This window comes from Mesocricetus auratus, unplaced genomic scaffold (assembly GCF_017639785.1).
Source record: "Mesocricetus auratus isolate SY011 unplaced genomic scaffold, BCM_Maur_2.0 Super-Scaffold_100003, whole genome shotgun sequence".
Lineage (NCBI taxonomy): Eukaryota > Metazoa > Chordata > Mammalia > Rodentia > Cricetidae > Mesocricetus > Mesocricetus auratus.
In genome coordinates, this window is record NW_024429188.1 from 14,451,421 (window position 1) to 14,472,980 (window position 21,560).

At 42.1% G+C, this 21,560-nt stretch overlaps 1 protein-coding gene across 3 annotated transcripts in view; it reads left to right on the top strand.

Moving 5' to 3' along the window:
- Positions 1–6,900: 6,900 nt before the first annotated feature.
- Egfl6 (EGF like domain multiple 6) overlaps positions 6,901–21,560 on the top strand; it is a 56,205-nt gene continuing 41,545 nt past the window's right edge. For 2 of the 3 annotated variants that reach the window (XM_040744046.1, XM_040744047.1), the window contains exon 1: positions 6,902–7,210. In XM_040744046.1, coding sequence (XP_040599980.1) covers positions 7,143–7,210 — 68 coding nt within the window. In that variant the 5' untranslated portion in view covers positions 6,902–7,142. Of the gene's footprint in view, positions 7,211–21,560 lie in introns of all 3 variants that reach the window. The other variant, XM_040744048.1, reaches the window with a different exon arrangement.

Consider the following 21,560-nt stretch of genomic DNA (forward strand, 5'->3'; position numbering starts at 1 on the left):
TGTGAGCTAAAGGAATGAGTGTGCCTATATGTAATGTTACGAGAAGTTTTTGAAAATAGGAACGCATTTTTAAAAAGAATTTTATTTTGGTAAATTTTGAGATTTTAAGTGATTCTAAAGGGTCACAAATGTCATTCCAGTCTGCACAGTATACAGAACATTTCTCAAGCAAATATTTCCAAATCAAGTTGGAGTGACTTGGGGTTAAGAGTCTTTACTAAAGACTTGTCAGAACTATGTTGCCTGATTCCAGCTGTCACAAACCATCATATAGGATTTCCACAGGAAAACACAGACAGACAAGCCTTGCAGTAGGAGGCCAAGTTCCTACATTCAACTGTGAGCAGAAAACAAGGGATATTTATGCACAGAGGGTAATAGCATATACAGGATGGAGTAGACCTGTAATCCACCACCCCACTTCATCCAAGACAAAAGCCTGTTGAGTGTCTTCAGTTGGAAAGCTACATATTCGATCCGAAACAAAGCGAGCTAACAGCTAGGCAGTAAGATTTCATTCACAAACAAGAAAATCTTTCTATTTTGTAGTGAAAAAAAGGTTGACATTGCAACACTATGAAGCTCACACTCAAGAACTAGTCAACTGAGTGACAAAGATTTTTTAAAATGCAGGTCTGAAAATATGGCTCAGTCAGTGAAGTGCTTTTCATGCAAGCATGGGAACAGATTTCCCACACTCACTTAGAATGCTATACACAGTATCATACAAAAATCCCATCACTGGAGAGGCAGAGGCAGGGGGATCCCCGGGGCTTTCTGGACATCTAGTCAAGCTGAGTGTGTCAGATTCTGTGAGAGAATACACACACACACACACACACACACACACACACACACACACACACATATATATATGAGAGTAATTGAGAAAAATACCCAAAGTTGACATCTAGCATGCATGTGCACACACGAACACACAAATATGTACATACACATGCATCATAGGTACATGCACACAAAATTGCAAAGTAATTTTCATAATGTTTTAAGTAACACTACAGCTTTGTATTGGACTCCATTCTTAATTATCATCAACTCCATGTAGCCAAAGGGCCATTGGGTTGGACAAGCCCAAAGAGTCATGGGTCCCCTAAAAATGCCATATTGTCTCTCACTAGAACACAATTCCCTGCAAATAAATATTAGCCCACTCTTTTCTTTCTTTTTTCCAACACATGGGATCAAATACCCATTGCTTCTCATAGGAAGCTGAAATCACTCCAGTATTACCAGATTACACAGTCCTGATATATAAGGACTGAAGACAGACATAGTGGCACACGTCTATAGTACTGCTGAGGCAGGAGAATTGCTGTGAGTTTGAGGCCAGCCTGGACTTCAGATGGAATTCCAGGTAGGACTTGACTATACATTGAGACTCTGTCTCCCAAAAGAATGAAATTAGGTTGAAAAATTAATCTCCAGTGAGGTCAGAGTTCAAAACTCAAGCCTTTCTCTGCCTTTTAGATGTGTTTTCTTTTATGAGTATTTTGCCTGCATGTACATATATGCCTGATGCCCACAAATGCCAGAAGATGGAGCTGTATCCCCTGGAGCTGGAGTTGCTGATGGTTGTAAGCTATCATGTGGGTCCTCTGAAGAGCAGACAGTGCTCTTAACAGCAGAGTTCCAAAACTCACCTCTTTGTGTTACACTGCTAGATCATCTTAAGTAAGATAGTAAGATACTGCCGGGCGATGGTGGTGCACGCCTTTAATCCCAGCACTTGGGAGGCAGAGGCAGGCGGATCTCTGTGAGTTCGAGGCCAGGCTGGACCGACAGCCTCCAAAACAATACAGAGAAACCCTGTCTCATAAAAAACAAACAAAAAAAAGATAGTAAGATACCTTAAAATTCACATTTCTCATCTGTAAAATGGGGTGATGGCATCTGCCTTGTGTAGGTATTGTCAACATCAAATCACTACCCTCTATAAACTATCTATCATGTAGCAATCACTGCACAAGTATCAGTCATCTCATGTACCAAGTGGAATATTCTAAGAGCTAGCAAAACTTGATAGGAAAATTTGATTCAAGTGTCATTTTCTTTTTGTTTTCAGTCTTGCTTTAGATTTTGTTCTGTTCTGAGAGGTAATAGTCATTGTTAGAGAAGACCAAGCATTCCATAAACCACGGGTCAAGTGGCCCAGCTCACTTCACCTAAGAAATAGAGAAGCAGGAAGTATCCAGTGGACATCTCCACTAAGTGATCCTCGCTACTACCTAGCGCACAGTCTAACCCTTAATAGGAATCCAAAAAAAAACACTTGAGCAAGCAAAGTAGGAAAGATCAGAGAGAGGGGAAAGAGAGAAGGGAAGAAAGGAAGGGAAGGAATATGAAGTGATTGTTAGCTGTTTTCTACCACAGACAAAGAATGTTGCAAGTCACAAACAGTCCACGACAGAGGTCAGCAGGCCCCCATTGTTATAGACTTTGTTATTGATTTTACTCACCCATTAAGAAGAAAGAGCAAGAAACTGACTCAGAAAACACTGCTAATGTGTAGAATATGGTGCTGGGCTCCAATTAACACAGAATATTAAGGATTAGAAAATGTCTTCAGTGTGAAAGGTGATCAAGAAAATATCATTACTAGTCCAGGTACGGTGGTATATCTCTGTGATTCCAACACTCAAAAGGCAGAGGTAAGAGATCTCTATAAAATTCAAGGCCAGCCTAGTCTACATAAGGAAATTCTATGGAAACACAGACACACGCCAGGGCTGGGAAGATGGCTCATTGAGTAAAGCAAGGGGACCTGCACAAGCAAGGGGACCTGGGTCCAAGTCCCCAGAATTCACATAAATCTGGGAAAAATAATGCACATGTATCAACTCAGAGCTCCTACAATAAGATGAGTGGTGGAGACAAGAGACTCTCCACATGCTCCTGGGCATGGCATACATAGCAGTAAACAAAAAAGACACTCCATATTATCCTCTAAGTTCTATAGTTATTCTATAGTACACACGTACCTACACACACACAAATATGTACACACATCACAGATACACACATCACAGATACACACACACACACACACACACCGGGGTGGGGGGTAAAAGAAAGAAAACATGGATCATGAGTAGAAAGACTGTGCTAGAAACACAATAGCATTAATTTTATTTCAGCTATAAAAAATGTGGGCACTGGTTCATACTAATGGCACTCAACACTGGCTGTTCATTAGAATCATCTAGGTATTTTCTGGGTGTTTCTATTCCCAAGCTATAGTCCAGGCATTAGAATCTCTGGAAGTGTGACACAGGCATCCATGGTGGCAAATCTTCCCATATGATGCCATTGGACAGCTGAACTTACCACCAATCTAGATGATCTGTAGACTGTCACTACCCTAAATGTGACCCTTCTGCAAACAACATAGTGTCTTTTAGAAGCTTTTTATAAAGGCTTTAGGACCTTATACCCCCCCCACGCACAGATACCTAACAACGTATTTGCCTTTCAAGGATTCCAAGGTCATTTGAACTGACATTGAAGTTTGAAAACACTGGCCTAGGCTCTCTCTCTCTCGCTCTCTCTCTCTCTCTCTCTCTCTCTCTCTCTCTCTCTCTCCTCTGTGTCTGCTAAGTGGGAACTAATTAAAAGGTACATTCCTCTACAAGGCACAGATGATTTTATGGTATTCTGATCAAAGATCATTTTCCCTTTGTAGAATGAGTACAGCCTCCTAAAGATCAGTTGCCAACTTTCTCTTCAAAGCAGTGCCAGTGTGGTTATTCGAAATACTTGCCTCCAAGTGGCAATTTGTATCTGACATCTCACCTGCAATTACCTCATTTCCAAGTTCCTTCTCTGTTCCTCATATGGCCCGATAGCTCCTTCATCCAAGCTTCTCCAGGATATAATATTAATAGGTGGGTTGGCTGAAAATTGTTTGACTTCACTGGAAGCTACAGGCTCAAATGTACACCATCCCCCCTTAAGCCTACAGAAGACAACTTTGCTCTGAAAACTAAGGAAGGAAGGAAGGAAGGAAGGAAGGAAGGAAGGAAGGAAGGAAGGAAGGAAGGGCATTGAATTGCCAGAAACTAGAAACTGACAGATAAATATTAATGCAAGATGCTCCTTTGACCTTTATAATGGAGAGTGTAAGAATATAGGACGAGCACCACATATTAGGCTACTAATTAATTGGACTTTGGGAAGAGTTGTTTCTCTAAAGAAATGGGTAGTTGAGTGAAGATTCAGTATCTGAGTGTTTAGGGGAAAGTAGCAGGAGCAAACACTCATAATTTTCAATTTGATCAATTTGATTGTATTTCCAGATTAGGTAAGAGGTAATATGGCATCTTGCTCATGTGTTCCTCAGATCTTTCTTTCTGGTCAGACACCCAATAGCCAGTATATACAGTCCTCTGACTGAGTCACCCCCTACCACTCTGCTCTCTGCACAGAAAGCAGAACCCCTAAGATCAGTCCCTCGGTAGATACTGTTGAACCATGGCTGAATAGGGATGAAGTGTAAGTTCTCCAGCTCCCTCACATTAGGATAAGATCCTTGGCAACACATGTCCTGTGCCGGCTCTGAGAGATCCCAGGAGCACGAAGGTCCAGTAACATTATGCAAACCTTGTATTGTTATTATGGAATATAGCTTAAGAGGTGTTACATTTGTTTATGCTGTGGAATATTTATTTAATGATGCAAAGATGTGTAGCATTCTTTTATGCTGCATTGGTTCAAGTCTGTGAAGTTGTGCTACTTTGCCTGTCTAAAACACCTGATTGGCCTAATAAAGAGCTGAACAACCAATAGCTAGGTAGAGAAAGGGTAGTCAGTGCTGCCAGGCAGAGAGAATAAATAGGAGAGAAATAAAAAGGGGGACATGAGAAAAGGTAAAGGAGTGGAGGATACCAGGGACCAGCCACACAACCACATAGCCAGACACAGAATAAGAAGGAAAGAAAAGATATATACAGGAATAGAGAAAGGTAAAAGACCAAAGGCAAAAGTTAAATTGGATAATTTAAGAAAGGCTTTCTAGAAACAAGCCAAGCCAAGGCCAGGCATTCATAAGTAAGAATAAGTTCCCATGTATTTTGGGACCTGCTAAAAAATAAAACCTACAAATTGCTCTCTCCAGTGCCACCAGAACAAATTATTTCCACTCTAGTTCTTGTTCCAGTGTCTGCCTATGGGAAAACCCACACCAAGCTAAAATACATGTCCCATTTCCTTTAAAATATTTTAGGTATGGAGTTTATAAACTGGCACGTAGCTATTCCTCTCCGTTGAACCATTCACTCCTGCACAGAAGAAAGAGGCTGGTCAAACAAAATTACAGACTATGGAAGCTCAGAAGGTTATAAGATTGACAACTCTTCCCATGGCTATTAAAAAGCAATAAATGAAGTCTGGTGTGGTGGTGCTTACCTTTAATCCCAGCGCTCAAACAGAGTGAGTTTGGGGCCAGCCTTTTCTACATAGCTTCAGGTCACCCATGATTGCATAGCGAGAGCCTGTCTCAAAACAAAACAAGATCAGTAAGCATTGTCTGATAAAAGGAAGCTCTCTTTAGTGAAACCTATTGCAAATTGAACAGAGAGTCTCAGGGATGCAGTTTTTGTTTCTGCGGTGGCTTTGTGTCTCCTCCCATGCTTCTCTAAGTATGCACATCCATCACACTTAGGTAGAAAGTGGAATTCTTTCTTTGCTTGTCCTCTGGAAGAGCAGTGACTGCTCTTAACAACTGGGCCATGTCTCCAGCCCCATAAAGAAAATATTTTAAAACCAAGAAAAGAATCCATTCCAACAAGTCTCTGGAGCATGTCTATTCTGCTGACCTCAGTTCTGAGGCTTCATGGCTCCATCAGCAGCAAGTTGAGCTGGAGGACTGCTAGTGGGCCAGGAGGTTCCTCATCCTTCTTAGGCCATCAAGCTAACTAGCATGGTCTTCTCATATCCCAAATAAAGACATTGGTGTCTTTAGGCATGGAATTGGTATTGGCAGACTGTGCTTCAGCCAAAGCAAATCACTGAAGCAAGTCCAATGTCAAGGTCATAGGTTCTGGGCTCTGCCTACATGATGTTAAAGGGTGTGGATGTGGGAATAAGAAGAACCAATATTCCTTCCACTACACATCAAAATAAATAACTCATTAGTACCTAGAGGAATCTCTGAATTCATACAGTATCTTTGTTTGTGCCTTTCTATCCTAGCTTGCTTTGTGATTAAACACCACAAACAAAAGCAACTTAGGGAGGAAAAAGGATTTGCTAGGCTTGCTCTTTGACCCATTCTTAAGGAAAGGCAAGGCAGTAACTTGGAGGTAGAGGTGATTCAGACACTGTTTAATGACATTCAGGAACTTCTCTCACACCTTCCAAGACCACCTGCATAGGGGTGACACCCTCCCCCTCACAGTGAGCTGGACCTTCCCACATCAACCATTAATCAAGAAAATATCCCCCGAAGACTTGCTTATGTGATGAAGGCATTTCCCCATTTAACGTTCATTCTTCCCAGATAACTAGTTTTTGTCAAGCTGCCATAGATTACTACACTACATCATTTGGAGTCACATTTGAAGCCGTTGCGAATGACTATAAGACGCTTGTCTAACAGTGGAGTTTGAACAAGACTTGGTGACCTCTAACATGCTATGTTTTCCTTGTGTGGAAAAATGTAGCCGAGCATAAAACCTTCACTGAAATGGGATTGCAGTGTGCTTATGAACTTGCATCTCAATCCCTGGAGCTCAGCAGTGCACAGCACTTGTCCCAAGCCTGAAATGCATGACAGTCAGAGGTGCCCCTAAACAGCCTGCAGTGAATTGAAGCTGGAGGCCTCGCGGGTTGTCCTAGAGGCGGGTCCCAGCCAGATGTGCTCGGCCGCCCCGCCCCGCCCTCGCTGGTGCACCAGGAGCTTCACCCAGCAGAGTCTCTTGCCAGGGCGCCCCCAGCTACTCGCAGCTCCAAACGTTCTCCAGCTCTCCAATCTGGCTGTACCCTTGGCGCCTGCTGCCACGAGCCCACCAGCTGCGTGCAAAACCGAGGTCCTGACCAGCGGAGCAGAGAAGAGGCTGTGACCCCTCTTGTCCCAGGTCCTGAGGAGCACAGGACAAGGAACGAGAGGCACCCCCCTCCCCGCCAAAATGCAGCCGCCCTGGGGTCTGGCGCTCCTGCTGCTTCTCCCCTGGGTGGCAGGTGGAGTAGGGACCAGGTGAGTGCCTGCAGTGACCATGTTTCCCTGAACTCTCCTTTTGGAGCCCTTTCTTACTGACACGCATGTGTAAGGGACACCTCGGTGCTGAGGCTGCGGTGCCTGAGCGCCTTGGGGCCAATTATACCAGGATGCCAGAGCCGAGTGCCCACCGACTTTCTTTCCTGCACCCCTTGGGCAAGGTTTGGTCTCGGGTGGTCTGTGGATCCCACGCCCCACCTGGCTGAGTTTGCCCGGCGGATACAGGGGGAGGGAAGCTGGACACTCAGACCCGTGAGTACATGCGAGCTTTGGTACTCTGCAGTCACCTCCGGTACAGGCAGATGCATGAGTACCTAACGAGGGTGTGAGTTTAGTGCCTTCCACTGTCCCCGAAGGACGCCCACTGGTGACCAATCGCTAGTATTGTTAGGAAAGAAAAGAAGAAAAACAGGAGGATGCAGAACACGCAGCATTTTACTGTTGAGCACTGAAGTGGCTTTTGCTGAGCTCCGGTTCTAGCTGCCTTTGGATTCAGGGTGATGAACTGGAAATTTCGCGTTGGTAAGATGACAGCTGAATCAATTCTTGTTTTTGCCACTTCCTTGTATTCATGAGCTTTTCTGAGCCCTTAAACATTTCCCTGGGAAATCTATAGAGCCACATAGTAAACATACACTCACTTTCAGACCGTTAACCCACCAGAAGTCCCTCAGGTATCGGTATCCTTACCATCCCTGTTTTTGAAGAGGTGAAAATGGAGGTGGAGTAACTTGCCCAAAGAGACAAAACCAGTAAGTGACAGAGCAGGAATAACCCCAGTTAACGTGGCCTAGCATCCTCTACAGTGCAGTAGGGCAGCCTTTTCAGGAAGACTCCCTGGGACCCCCGCACCCCGCCCTTGCACGCCCGCCCATGACTTTCTTCTTCCTTGTCTGCATAGGGTTTCTCTACTGTAGACCTAATGACCTTCAGGACAGACGACTTACATAATCATTTATTGTGGTGGCCGGTTCTCCTGTGTTCTGGGGTGGGAAGTGGTTAACAGCATCTCTGGCTCCTATAAGACGCCAGGAACAACTTGGATACCAACCACCTACCCGCAGTCAAGTTGGGACAACTTTTGAAAAAAAAATTTCCAGGTAGTTCCCAAAGTCCCCTGGGAAGCAAGCTCCTTCCCAGCGGAGTAAGGTTTTTCAGTGCTGATTTTAGGGAGAGGAGGAGGGGATGGAGGAGAAACCCTTGGTTTGACTTCAGCTTCTTAAAGGTGGGCCTGACTTTGTTTAACTTACAGGAAAAGATCTTTCATCAGGGTCTGCCATGGTATTAAGGGATTCTGAAGTTCAAACAGAACCACCAGGTTCTCAGAATGTACGGTTGCCAAGTTTCAATTTCCTCCCCATGATCAAAATGTAAGCAGATGCAATTTGCCCCAATCACATTTCCCCCGAGTGTTGGAGGGTTGTGTTCTGTCAGCGAAGCCACCTCAAGAATGACCAAGCGCTATGTGGAGATGAGATTAGCAGTTCTTTAGCAGGAGGCAAAGCCACCTCTAGAAGATCCACTTCCAAAGTGCCACCAAATTAAATTAAAAGCTGAGAGGGCCCCCTCCTCCAGAAACAAATGAACCTGAAGGATCTGTGTGAAGACTGCAGTGCTGTGCAACTCAAGATGTGAAGTGTGACAGTTTCAGTGTCAGGTCCCTTGGCTGCTGTGCGGCTGAGTTGCTCCACAGGCTTGCAAATGGCAAGTGCTGGGCACTTTGGGATCTGCCCACATCCAGGTTTAATTAGCTCCAGACTCCACCTTGCGGGGGAGGCATTTACCAAGAAGGCAAGGCACACATTCGGGGGGGTGGGGGTGCACCTACAGGCTGCTAGTTATTTCCTAACATTTCACTGAAATTTACAGGAAAAAACCCTATAGCTGGTACATACAGATTTCTGGTACAGACAAATATCTAATTAAAAACACAAAAAAAGGGGGAGCTGAGAAGGTAGGTAGAGTGTTGATAGAGTGCCTGCTTAGCATTTATCAAGTCTTAGGTTTGATCCCCAGTATAGATTAAACCAGGTGTGGTCTTGCCTAACTGTAATCCCAGCACTGGGAGAGGGCATAGACAGAGCAGGATGACCAAGCACTCTTGGACATTCCCAGCTACATAATGAGTTTGAGAACCTGTCTCAAAAACTAATAAGGAAGTACAGATTCTTTTTCATTGGGACATTTGCATGCTTGTGTGACCTGGAAAACCATATGCCTCTTAAATGGTGCTTAGTGTACAGGATCTAATGAAGAATTTGGCTTGACTTGTACTTTTTATGCCCTGTGGGTATTGGGACTATTTAGATGCCCTGGACCTACTATGTCCGGAACAGCAAACATGATGGCAACCATGTACCCGAAATGTAGCCTGTCCAAGGAGAGAAGTGGTGTAAATGAGAAATATCACTGGGATCTCAGGATTTAGGAAAGAGGGAAAGGATGGACAATATAAGGTGATACAATTGGAAGGGGAGGGACAATGACAAAAGTAAGTGACCACTTAATGACTTAATCCTGTGTAGGGACAGTTGGACATGAGCCTCAGACCTATACTTCCAAAGGCAACCAAGCAAAGGCTATACTCTGGTCAAATGAATAAGAGGTTTGGGGTGGAAGGTTACTGTACTTTCTGCCTCCCATATCCATAGGAAAAACTGACAATTGCCAACAGAAAAGGTTCTTGAACGTCAAGAAATAAACTGAGAACTAGTGATGGGACTCAGTAGGTAAAAGCACTTGCTGTGCAAGCCTATGGACATGAGTTCAATCCCCAGAGCCCACATAAACATGGAAGGGGAGAAACAACTCCACAGAGTTATCCTTTGACCCCCACACCCACACCAGGGAACAACTGCACCCACATACATCATCCACACACAGGCACACATGCAATAACAAATTTAAAATTTTAAAAATTAGAAAAAAAGAGTACATAAAACTCTCTGTGTACTGGTGAGACAGGAAACCCCTTAGGACCATGGTCTGCTAGCAACTTCTAGAATGCAAACCCTTCTGGAAACAATGGAAGCAAAGCATACAGGTACCCTAAGGTGATACAGGGATTCTGGTAAACGGAAATATAAAATGGTCTGTGATTGACTTACTCAGAATCTCACAGTAAACAACTGTCAGCTTTCAAGTTTATGGTGTCCCCCACAAGAGGTTAAGTCTTTCTTTCTACCACATACAAGGGGCCTGTAGTACTGATTAGTTCTGTTAGATAATATACCAGATCCCAGTGTATTGGTTTCAATAACTAAAATGTTTTAGGTCTGAGGACGTGGCTCGGGGCAGGAGGGGGATACAATGGTGCATGTTTGTAGGACCTGAGTACCCTCCCCAGCATCCTCATAAAAGCTGGGGTACAATAGTGCATGTTTGTAGGACCTGAGTATCCTCCCCAGCATCCTCATAAAAGCTGGGGTACAATGGTGCATGTTTGTAGGACCTGAGTATCCTCCCCAGCATCCTCATAAAAGCTGGGATACAATGGTGCATGTTTGTAGAACCTGAGTACCCTCCCCAGCATCCTCATAAAAGCTGGGGTACAATGGTGCATGTTTGTAGGACCTGAGTATCCTCCCCAGCATCCTCATAAAAGCTGGGGTACATTGGTGCATGTTTAGAGTCCTGATACTGGTGAGGCTGAAATTAAAGGATCTCTGGGACTTGGTGGTCAGCCAGCCTAGCTAAATCAGTAGCTTTTAGGGTTAGTGAGAGACTCTGTCTTTAAAAAAATCATAATTTACAGAGTGACTGATGAAGCCTCCACACATGTAAACATGTATACACATATATACCACACAGAGAAATAAACTATTTTACATCTCCAGATTTTAATGATGAAGATAAATTCCAGAAGGAGTTAAAATTAATTTGGTCCAATTCAACAACATTAACTGAACAATGGCATGTCCAAACATTCTCCTGGATGCCAGAGATACATATCTATCCAATGCCCCCACTACAGCACTTGCTAGGGCCAGCTGAAGAGATGAAAAAAATCTAAAAAAAAAATAAAGACCAAGGAAAAGGGATAAAAAAGACAAATAATGTTACTTGTGCATAAACAATAAGTGAATAGTTTAAGAGGAACAGGTATACATATCATGCCACTGATTTATATCATGTATATACTACATACAAAATTATATTTAGGAATATATGTATATACATATATGCATGTGACAAAGAAAAGAGAGACTATGAATTTGAAAGAGCAAGTAGTGATATATGGGAGGATTGAGAGGGAGAAAAGAAATGAGAAATGATATTATTTCTAATGCCCCCCAAAACAAAAGAAGTAATTAAAAAATAAATTTCGGCCAGTGGTGGTGGCACACACCTTTAATCCCAGCCCTCAGGAGACAGAGGCAAGCAGATCTCTGTGAGTTAAAGGCCAATCTGGTCTACAGAGCAAGTTCTAGGACAGCTAGGGCTGTTACACAGAGAAACCCTGTCTTGAGGGGAAAAATTTTTCAGGGTTTGCGGATGTAACTCAGTTGGTAGAGTGCTTGCCTGGAATACACATAACCGTGGGTTGGAGCCTCAGCACCACATGAACTGGGTGTGGCATTGAAAACCTGGAATCCTCCACTCGGGAGGTGAAGGCAGGAGGATTGGGAGTTCAAAGTCATCCTTTGTTATATAGCAAGTTCAAGGTCAGCCTGGTATGCATGAGACATTGTGTTTAAAAAAGATAGAGAAAATAAAAGAAAGAAAAGATATTCTGTAGAATACAGATGAGAGAGAAATTGAGTCTGAAAGAGACAGGGAAAACTGAATACAGAGCCTGGCATTTGAACTATCCTCATGGATGAATGTGCATCCATCAGCTATAAAATGTAGGAGAAAGCAAGTGAGTGAGTGTTAAATTGATGGTCATTTTGCATGGCAATAAGGTAATAAATGGATGGCTATATGCCTGTAAAAGATGAATGTAGAAGGAAGACAGCCCCAGGTGCAAAGGGTAGACTGGTCACCATGAACCCACAGTACCTGCCAAGAACCAAAGAAGGGAGGCTAAAACCAGGCTGCAAGGAAGCTAGGATGCCAAGATGGGCTTGGACTTCATTCCAACAGTAGTAGAGAGTAAAACAGGCCTACAGTGGTAGGCTCTGTTGTTTTTAATCCTAACCCACTTATGACTAATTCATGCCCAAAATCATGACAAGAGTGCTCAGAGTTATCATTGTGTCAATGAGCCATAGTTTAATCTGAAGCATTTTCACTTTCCTAATGCATGCAACAGCAGTGTACTTATAATCCTTGGCATCTTGGAATTGATGAGTGCATGATTAGAACCCAGAACACCAAAAGCAGTAAACAGCTGAATGGGCCAAGTACTTCCCTTGCTGAAGGCATGAAGACTATGTTTAATCTCCAGAACCAACATTTTAAAAGTTGGGCTTAGTGGTGCATGCTTGTAATCCCTGTGGTGATATCTTTCTTACACAAATAAAGCCTGTCTGAGGGTCAGAAAATAGAGCTTGACACTAGCTAACCATAGAGGTCTGGAGGTCTGTACAGACAAGCAGGAAGTGACATAGCTGGGCAGAAACTGCTAGCCCAATTACTCTTATTTCTTTTTTTTAAAACCCACTTATCCTGTTTCTTTTTCTCTCCCAAGCCTACGTATATTTTTAAACATTTGATCTGTCTTTACTGTATATGTTTATCTTTTTCTGGCCAAGTGTCTTCTATCTGCTAAACAACATTGCTAAAATTAAAGCAACAACTATTTTAACCACTGTCTTTCCAAGATGCCAGAGGTACATTTACCACCAGCAATGAGAGCTGTGCTCACCGTCTTGCTCTATGCTGCCATGAAGCAGTGTGCTGCTGGCTTGGACATGTGGTCACTGCCACTGCCAGCTGCTCATACACAACATTCAATAGTTAGCAGGACCTTTTAAAAGAACCCTGCAGTTTTTCCATTTATGCTGAGTCAGGAAACCTTCCTTAAAGGAGCCACAGACATCTCTGTTTGTCTGTAGCAAAACAGAGACCACCCGACAAAATGCTGCTAGCAAGAAGCCGTGTTTGTCTCTGTTCTTTTGTTTCTAAAATCCCTTTTAAAGCTTTTGTCAGGTTGACATTCATGCCCCACGCTGGTCACCATTTTGTAACGTGAGTTTTCTCTGGCCCAACTAGGTCCTGGTGCCCTTCTCTGTCCCAAAGAAACACACAGACACTGTATTGGTTATAAAGCTGTTGGCAGTTAGTTAAGGTTTCTTATTCTTAATCCATAACTACTAATCTATGTATTTCCACGTGGTCTTATCTTACCGGAGAAAGGTCCAGGGACCTCTTACTCCTCTGGTGTCCTACATGTCGACTACTCAGCATCTCCACAGAGAAGAAAAGAGAGAGATTTCCTGTTTGTTCCTGCTTATAGTCTGATTCTGCCCCCACTACATCACTTCCTGGAATCCCATGATGACTCCTCTCTGCCTACACTTCCCAGAATCTTCCTTGTCTCCTAGTCCCATCTATCTTGCTTCTCTATTGGCCAACAGTGCTTTATTCATTAACCAATAACACAAACATACAAAGAAGCCCATTCCCCATCATCTCTTCTTTTTCTGTCTAAATAAAAAGAAGGGTTTTAACTTTAACATAGTAAAATTATTTATAGAAAACAGTTATTCAGCAAGAACTATAATCACAATATTTAGTCCATTAACGTTTAGCAAGATTTAAAGAAAATATTCCATCATATATCCTATCTTTGTGAATTTAAAGCCTTCTTTGTAACTTATCTGTAATCCTAACTAAGGAAAACTATAACCATAACTATCTACCTTCAACTCCATCAAAGACCACAGAAGGATAGTATATAAACTCTAGAATTTAGACAGAGACATATCGCTACTTAAACAGTCATCCAAAGTTCCTCTGTAATGTTGGGGCATCCATATTCAGCCTACAGGCCATAGTATGTTTGGTAGACTTCTCAGAGAAGCAGGAAATTTTAAACTGTCCACCTGCATTGGCAGTTTGTCAGTCATTTTTCTGTGTCCTGCAGCATGTCTGGCATACTCTTCCATGAAACAGGAATCCCTGCGAATTCAGCAGTCACTTTCCTGTGGGTCCTCCATGTCCAGTCTATCAAACAGTCCAGGCAAGAGCAGTTTCTTGCCCAAATGGCTAGTCTCTCCATATTGAAAGCAAACTCCATAACAAGTTTCTTCCATGCCAATCTTCCTCCCTGAAATAATTAGTGTTGCCAGGAGTAGTTGTATTTCCTAGTCAAGAAAACCCTAAACCATTTTAAATGCCATATTCTGAAGGTATTTGGAAGGTTTGAAGAATATCTATCCATCTCAAATATATCTCTGTATATCAAGAAAACCTAACTAGCATAACTATAAGTTTTTACTATTATAGGTAACTATCTGTAATCTGTGCTTAATTATAAATTTATAAATTAATGAGCTATACAAACACAGTACCTAAACAAGAGGAGAAATACACATATAACAAACCCAGTGCAGAGAAGGCAGAAATATGTGGACTCCTGGGCCTTACCAGTCAGCCAGCTAGTAATTGGGAAACTACAGGCCAATAGGGTACCCTGTCTTAAACAAATAAAGTAGACAGATCCTGAAGAATCACACCTAAGATTGTCCTCTAGCCTGCACATGCACACAGAGATTTGTGCACACACAAAAACAAAGATGGATGAGAACTCAAATCTTATTTAACCAATTATATACAATGAATGACATTGCCATACTGTGTGGATGATTTTTAAAAGTCAGTAACAAAAATACTCTCATGGGGGGCTAGATAGATGGCCCAGCAGTTAAGAACATGTACTACTCTCACAGGAGACCTCAGTTTGGATCCTAGCACACACATTGTATAGTTTAAAACTACCTGTAACTCCAGTTCCAGAAGATCCAACACCTTCTGCATGTATTCTATTCATATCTATGTATACACACACACATACATCATTAAAAATAAAATAAATAAACAAATCTTTAAAAAGAAATACCCCATTGGTTGCCCTAGTTATCCTTATTTAGAAAACCTTTTATTTATAGAACAGTATTAAAACGTATTTGAACAACAGCAAAAGAAATTTAATTTCTCAATTTGTCTTGGAGAGTTTTGTGATATTTTCTGGAACCTGATCAGCGGCAAGCATACTAAAGATCCTGGCACCTTCTATTTTTGCAGAAAATAAGGAATCCTGTGCAGAAATACTACACTACTTATACAATCCTTGGAATGTTTCTAAATTAACTCTAGCTGTGGAGACAACGATTTTCTGATTAATTTGATCAATGTAGGCAGCAATGTGTATAAAGCATTAATGGAATTCTGGGCAAGTCAACATTTAGCTCAAACTCCCTCTGCTTGGAACCTGCTCACCACTAAGACTTGATCCCCTGAGTTGAAATTCCCCTGCCTCAAGACTGGATTTCCTGGGTCCTTTGCGTCTTATATCTGACGAGCATTGTTTAGGGAGAGAGAGAAATGGAGAGCTAAAGAGAGGCATAGAGGGACAGAGGACAGGGCGAGTGGCATACCCTCCAGACTTCCCAAGGTAGAAATATGAAATAACACCTATTCAGACGTTTTAAAGGTACAGAAGTGGCAATTTCTGGGTAAAATGCTTTCTGTACAAGCATGAGGGCCTGAGTTTGGATCCCATGTGAGCCTGAGTTCAGATCCCTGGCATTCACATACAAAAAGTTGAGGATAGTGGCACATGCCTCTAACCCCAGTGCTGGGAGCAGGTGTGGAAGACAGATTGATCCCTGGGACTCACTGGCCAGGCAGTTTAGCCAAAATGGGGAACACTAGGTTCAGTGAGAGACCCTGTCTCAAAAAAATAAGGAAGAAAAGCAAGTGAGGAAGACTTCTCAGTGCCAATCTCTGGCTTCAACAGGTACCTGCACAGATAAGCACAGACACACAGAAACACACACACACACACACACACACACACACACACACACAAGAATATGCTGGGGGGATGAATTTCATTACTTGCAATATACCTAGGTATTCGGTGTTTAAATAGAAGAATTATTGAATTGGTGATGAGTAAGTTAAAGTGGACATGGATTTAAAGCACGGGGCAAGGAGGCGAGGATGCTGGGAAAATAATTCAGGTCATTTGTTAATATTAATTTGAAATACCATTCTTTTTTCTGAGCACTCTAAATTTCATTTTCCCAAGCTATGAACTGTGCTATCATCATGCATATCATGCCTGCTTGTCCTGGATTCCTTCCTTCCTCCAGACCATATTGTTTCCAATTAAATATAAATAGTTGAATAATTAATTTTCTTTATTTCTGTAATTTTAAGTAGAGGCACATGTGCACTTTCAAAACTAGCAAAACAGAATACAGAACTGGATTCTTGGTGTAATAAATCAATTTCATATGACATCTATAAATCAGCAAGTTAATTATTGGTAACTCTATGTACTAATGCTTTTCCATCTTTAAGTGATTTTTTTCATTTTTACGGCCAGATGTAGGCTCTGATGATTAAACCAGTAAAATCCCACTTGTGGCTGGCCCTTTGAAGCATATTCTACAAACTTGGCAAATGCACAGACCTCACACTTACTAGTTACAAGGCATGCTGCTAGTTTATTGACTCATTTTCCTCTGGTGTATTTTATGTCCTCTGATGGTTTTTCCTAGAGTGCTCCTTCAAGACATCAAGTCTCCTTTAGGATATGTGCAAAGGACATATTGCTATTACTCATGGAGCAGCCACTGGCCAAACTATTGTGCTTCGATTTATGTCACATCTGAATATCAGGACCTATTATGGAATTTTCAATCAAACTGTCATTTGCATTTTACATTGGTATGTATGTGGTGTGCGTGCATGGTTGCGTGTGAGGGGCACGTGGCTGGGTATGATTGTGGGTGCCATTATTGAGGCAGGGTTTCTTGGTGAACCCAGAGCTTGCCCTAGGAATGCTTTCTCTCTGTCTCTCAAGTGCTAGGATTCCAGGCAGCCACCATACCTGCCTGTCTTTCTACTTAGACTCTAGGGATCAAAACCTTTGAACCTCAAACATTTTGTGTACTGAGCCATATCCCCAGTTCCTCATCTGCCTTTTTAAAAAAGTGAAAGTAAGACTAGATGTTTTTATTTATTTTTATTTTTTGCATGAATCTTCTATCTAAACGTATGTGTGTAAACCACTCAAGTACTTGGTACCTGAAGTGGTCAAAAGAAGCTGTCAGATCCTCTGGAACTGGGATTACAGTTAGTATCATCTACCATGTGGGTGCTAGGAACTGAATCTGGATCCTCTACAAAAGCAGCAAGCACTCTTAACCACTGAGCCATATCTCCAGCTCTAAAGTTCTTTTTGTTTGCTTGTTTTTGAAATAATGTCTCCCTACCTAGCCCAGGCTGTTCTGAAAATTGCTACATATGCCAGGCTAGCTTCACACTCATGTTTGTCCTGCTTAGGCTTCCAGAGATTCTAGCCATGGGCCACTGTGCCTGGGTCTAAGGTTACAACCTTCCAACAGAGCTGAACTAGTAACCAGCTTAAGGGAGGAAAGATTTACTGATTTGGTCTCAGGGTTGGATGGGATACATTTCATCATGGTGAAGGTGTAGTGGCTGGCTCTGTTCATGGTATTGGAAGTGTATAGCAGAGCTGGATCACAGAATAGAGAGCTACATGGGGTCCTAACCTGTGAAGCCTGCCCCAAAGTGTCTCACCTCCTCAAGCAAGAATCTACCTCCTAAAGATTCCACAAGTTCCCAAAACAGTGTCACCAACTTGTACCAAGTGTTCAGACACTTGAGTCCATGTGTGACATTTCATATTCAATCCATCATACCTGTTGTTCTCTGAGGATTGTCTCCCTCTTCCCGAACCTTCCTTTCTCTTCCTTGGCCCATCTCTTATGTGCTAGTTTCCCTGGGGATCTGACCTAAGTCTCCTTCTCTTCCTACCCAATGTCTCCTTCCTCAACTTCAGGAAAATCTATCTACAGATGTTTCCTAAATTGAGTCATGCTTCCTAGATATTGGACCCAAATATCCAGCTTTCTACTTAACATTTACACTAACTTTTTTGCTTAATGAACCTTCAGAATCTTACAACACATCATTTCTCCTGTTCCCTAACATATTCCCTCCATCCATATTCCCCATTCCAGAAGCATGGCGCTGCCATCCTCCTGATGTGCGTGCCTCTCACACTCTACACACAACTCAGCCGAATAACAGGCCTGTGAAGGCAGATCTCGGGTTTCTTTACAGCCTTTAGACCAGCAGTTCTCAATCTCCCTAATGCTGTGACCCTTTAATACAGTTCCTCATGTTGTGACAATCCCCAACCATAAGATTGCTTTTGTTGCTACTTCATAACTGTAATTTTGCTACTGTTATGAGTAGTTATGTAAACATCTGGGTTTTCTGATGGTCTTCGGTGACCCCCGTGAAAGGTTGAAAACCACTGCTTTCAATACTAACCTGATGCCTAATACATTTTAGGAACTCAGTGTAATAAGGAAGTAAATAAATGAACAAATGAATAGGTGAATATTCTGATCACAATTCCATCTCCCCCTACCCACTCTTACCTCTACTGCTATACTCCACGGAACCATAATTTGTCCTCTGAGCCAACTGACATTTCTGATTCTTCCAATCTCCAGTACATTCTCCAGATTACTGTCCGTGAGAATGTTTTCTGTAAAGGATGTGTGTGCACGCAGGTGCATACGTGTATGAGTGGGAGTCATAAGTAACTATTGCTCCCCGTCTTATTTTTGAGACCAGATCTCTTACTGAATTTGAGAGTTCACCAAATCAGCTAACCAGCTGGATCAGCTGGCTCCAAAGATCCACCTATCTCTGCCTACCAGTGCTGAAGTTACTGGTCTGTCACTGGTGTGCACCGCCACTTCTGACATTTTTTTAAAAATAAAGGTGCTGGGGATCCTAATGCAGATCCTCATGATTGCGCAGGTCCTCATGGTTGTGCAGTATGCACTTTACCAACTGTGCCTTCTTCCTAGACATTTGTTTTTTGTTTGGTTTGGTTGGTTGGTTTTCGTTTTCCATCTTAGAAAATGTCTCATAGCCTGATATAGGTGGCACACTTTTCATAATTGAAAGACGTCAGGACAGAAACTCAAGGATGGCAAGACCCTGGAGGCAGGAGCTGATGCAGAGGTCATAGAGGGGTGGTGCTTACTGACTTGCTTCTCATGATTTGCCCAGCCTGCTTTCTTATAGAATCCAGGACCACTAGCTCATGGATGGCACCACCCACCATGGGTTGACCCTCCTCCATCAATCACTAATAAGAAAATGCCTTACAGCCAAACCATATAGAGGCATTTTTTTAATTTAGGTTCCCTCCTTTCAGATGACTCTAGTTTGTGTCAAGTTGACATAAAACTAACCAGGAAACTCAGTTTGACCTTAAATTCACTATGTATCTAAGGATGGTCTTAACTACTGATCCTCCTACCTCCACCACCTGTTGTGAAATATTACTTTAACTATATAAAGATGAGTTACATTTATTTATGCTACATTTGTTTAACTTGTGAAGATGTGCTGCTTTGCCTGCCTAAAGCACCTGATTGGTCCAATAAAAACCTGAAGAGCCAAAAGCTAGGCAATAGAGGGATAGGTGAGGCTGGCAGGCAGAGAGAATAAGTAGGAGGAGGAATCTAGGTGAGAAAGAGAAAAGAGAATGAGGGAGAAAGAGGGGGAGACACCAAGGGCCAGCCAGTCAAGCAGCTGCCAGATAGTCAAACATAGGAGAAGCAAAAAAGTAAGACATACAAAATGAAAGAAAGGTAAAAAGTCCCAAGGCAAAACATAGGTGAAGAGAAACAGGTTAAATTAATTTGTAAGAGCTGGTTGGACAAGCATAAGCTAAGGCTGAGCATTCATACCTAATAAGAAGTCTTCATGTCATGATTTGTGAGCTGGCTGGTGACCCAAAATAAAGATTGTAACAGTCTCCCAAGTGCTGGGATTAGGGGCATGTATTACCTTACATGGCTAGTAGAAAACTTTGTCAATTCTCTTGCTTCCCTTCACTGATGTGCTGTTGCCATTAGGACATGAAACCTCAGAGCCCTAACTAGGCTACAAGATTCTTGTCTACCATTAATGTTCTTCCTACACCAAGCCACTCCCCTTTCTCTCTGTGCTAATCTTCTGGATTCTGAAAGCATAAACAGAGTTCTCTTATCTCAGTCTGCGCTTTCTTTGTTCCCACTACCTGTCATCTTCCTTCTCTTACTGCATGTGACTGACTTCTGTCCACCCTAAGTCTTAGTTCAGGAGACTGAAAATCCAAGATCAAGGAGACAGCACAGTTGCATTCAGGCGAAGGTGAGGGTTTTCTTCCAAGTATGGACTTCTCAAGTAAACTGCTTCTCTTGCCTCTTCTTAGATAAGGGCACTAATACCGTTTATGAGGACACCAACTTTGTTATATAATTGCCTCTCATAGGCTGAACCTCCAAATGATTCCACATTAGAATTGGGATTTCAATATATTCAATATCAATATATTCAATATTGCAGCAATTCCACTCCTAGTTGTACAACCAAGAAATATGAAATTTGTATACCAATACTCATAGCAACATTATTCATTATAGCTAAAGGAGAAAAAAATCTCAAATGTCTATCAATTGATGGGTGAGTAAACAATAAAACCACAGTATAGCCATACAATGAAGTACCACTATGCAATAAAAAGGAGTAAATGATTATTATGTGCTACAACCTGAAGATAAAGAAGCTAGACACCCAAAACTATGTATTATATGTTTCTGTTTATATGAAACATCCAGAAAAGGCAAATTCATAGATTAAAGATAGATTTAGGTTACAAGGACATTACACTGATATGTAGAGGAGGAGTTAGGAATAACTTCCTTTTGGGGGTGATGGAAATGTCTTGGAATTAATTACTAGCTGATATGTGCATAATATAATGAGAACACCAAATCCCACTGACTGGAAGCATGTATATTCAAATGTCAATTTTGTATTTTATGTGTTATATCTCAATTTTTTAAATGCTAAAATCAAAACTGTTTCAGGACATCATGTATGGAATAACAGCTTTTTACTCCATACAGTTTATGTTCAGTGGCCTAAGTGTCTTCCTTGTTAGCTATGTTGTGGGTCAAGAGCAAGGTAGACAACCCTTGTAGAATTGTTAGGAAGATATAGATTTGATTATAACACATCGTTGCAATATTTCTCAGTCAAAGCTCTTTCTCAGACCTGAGGATGCCGTGGTGGAGCACTAGCCTAGAATGCACTAACTAGACATGTGTTCAGTACT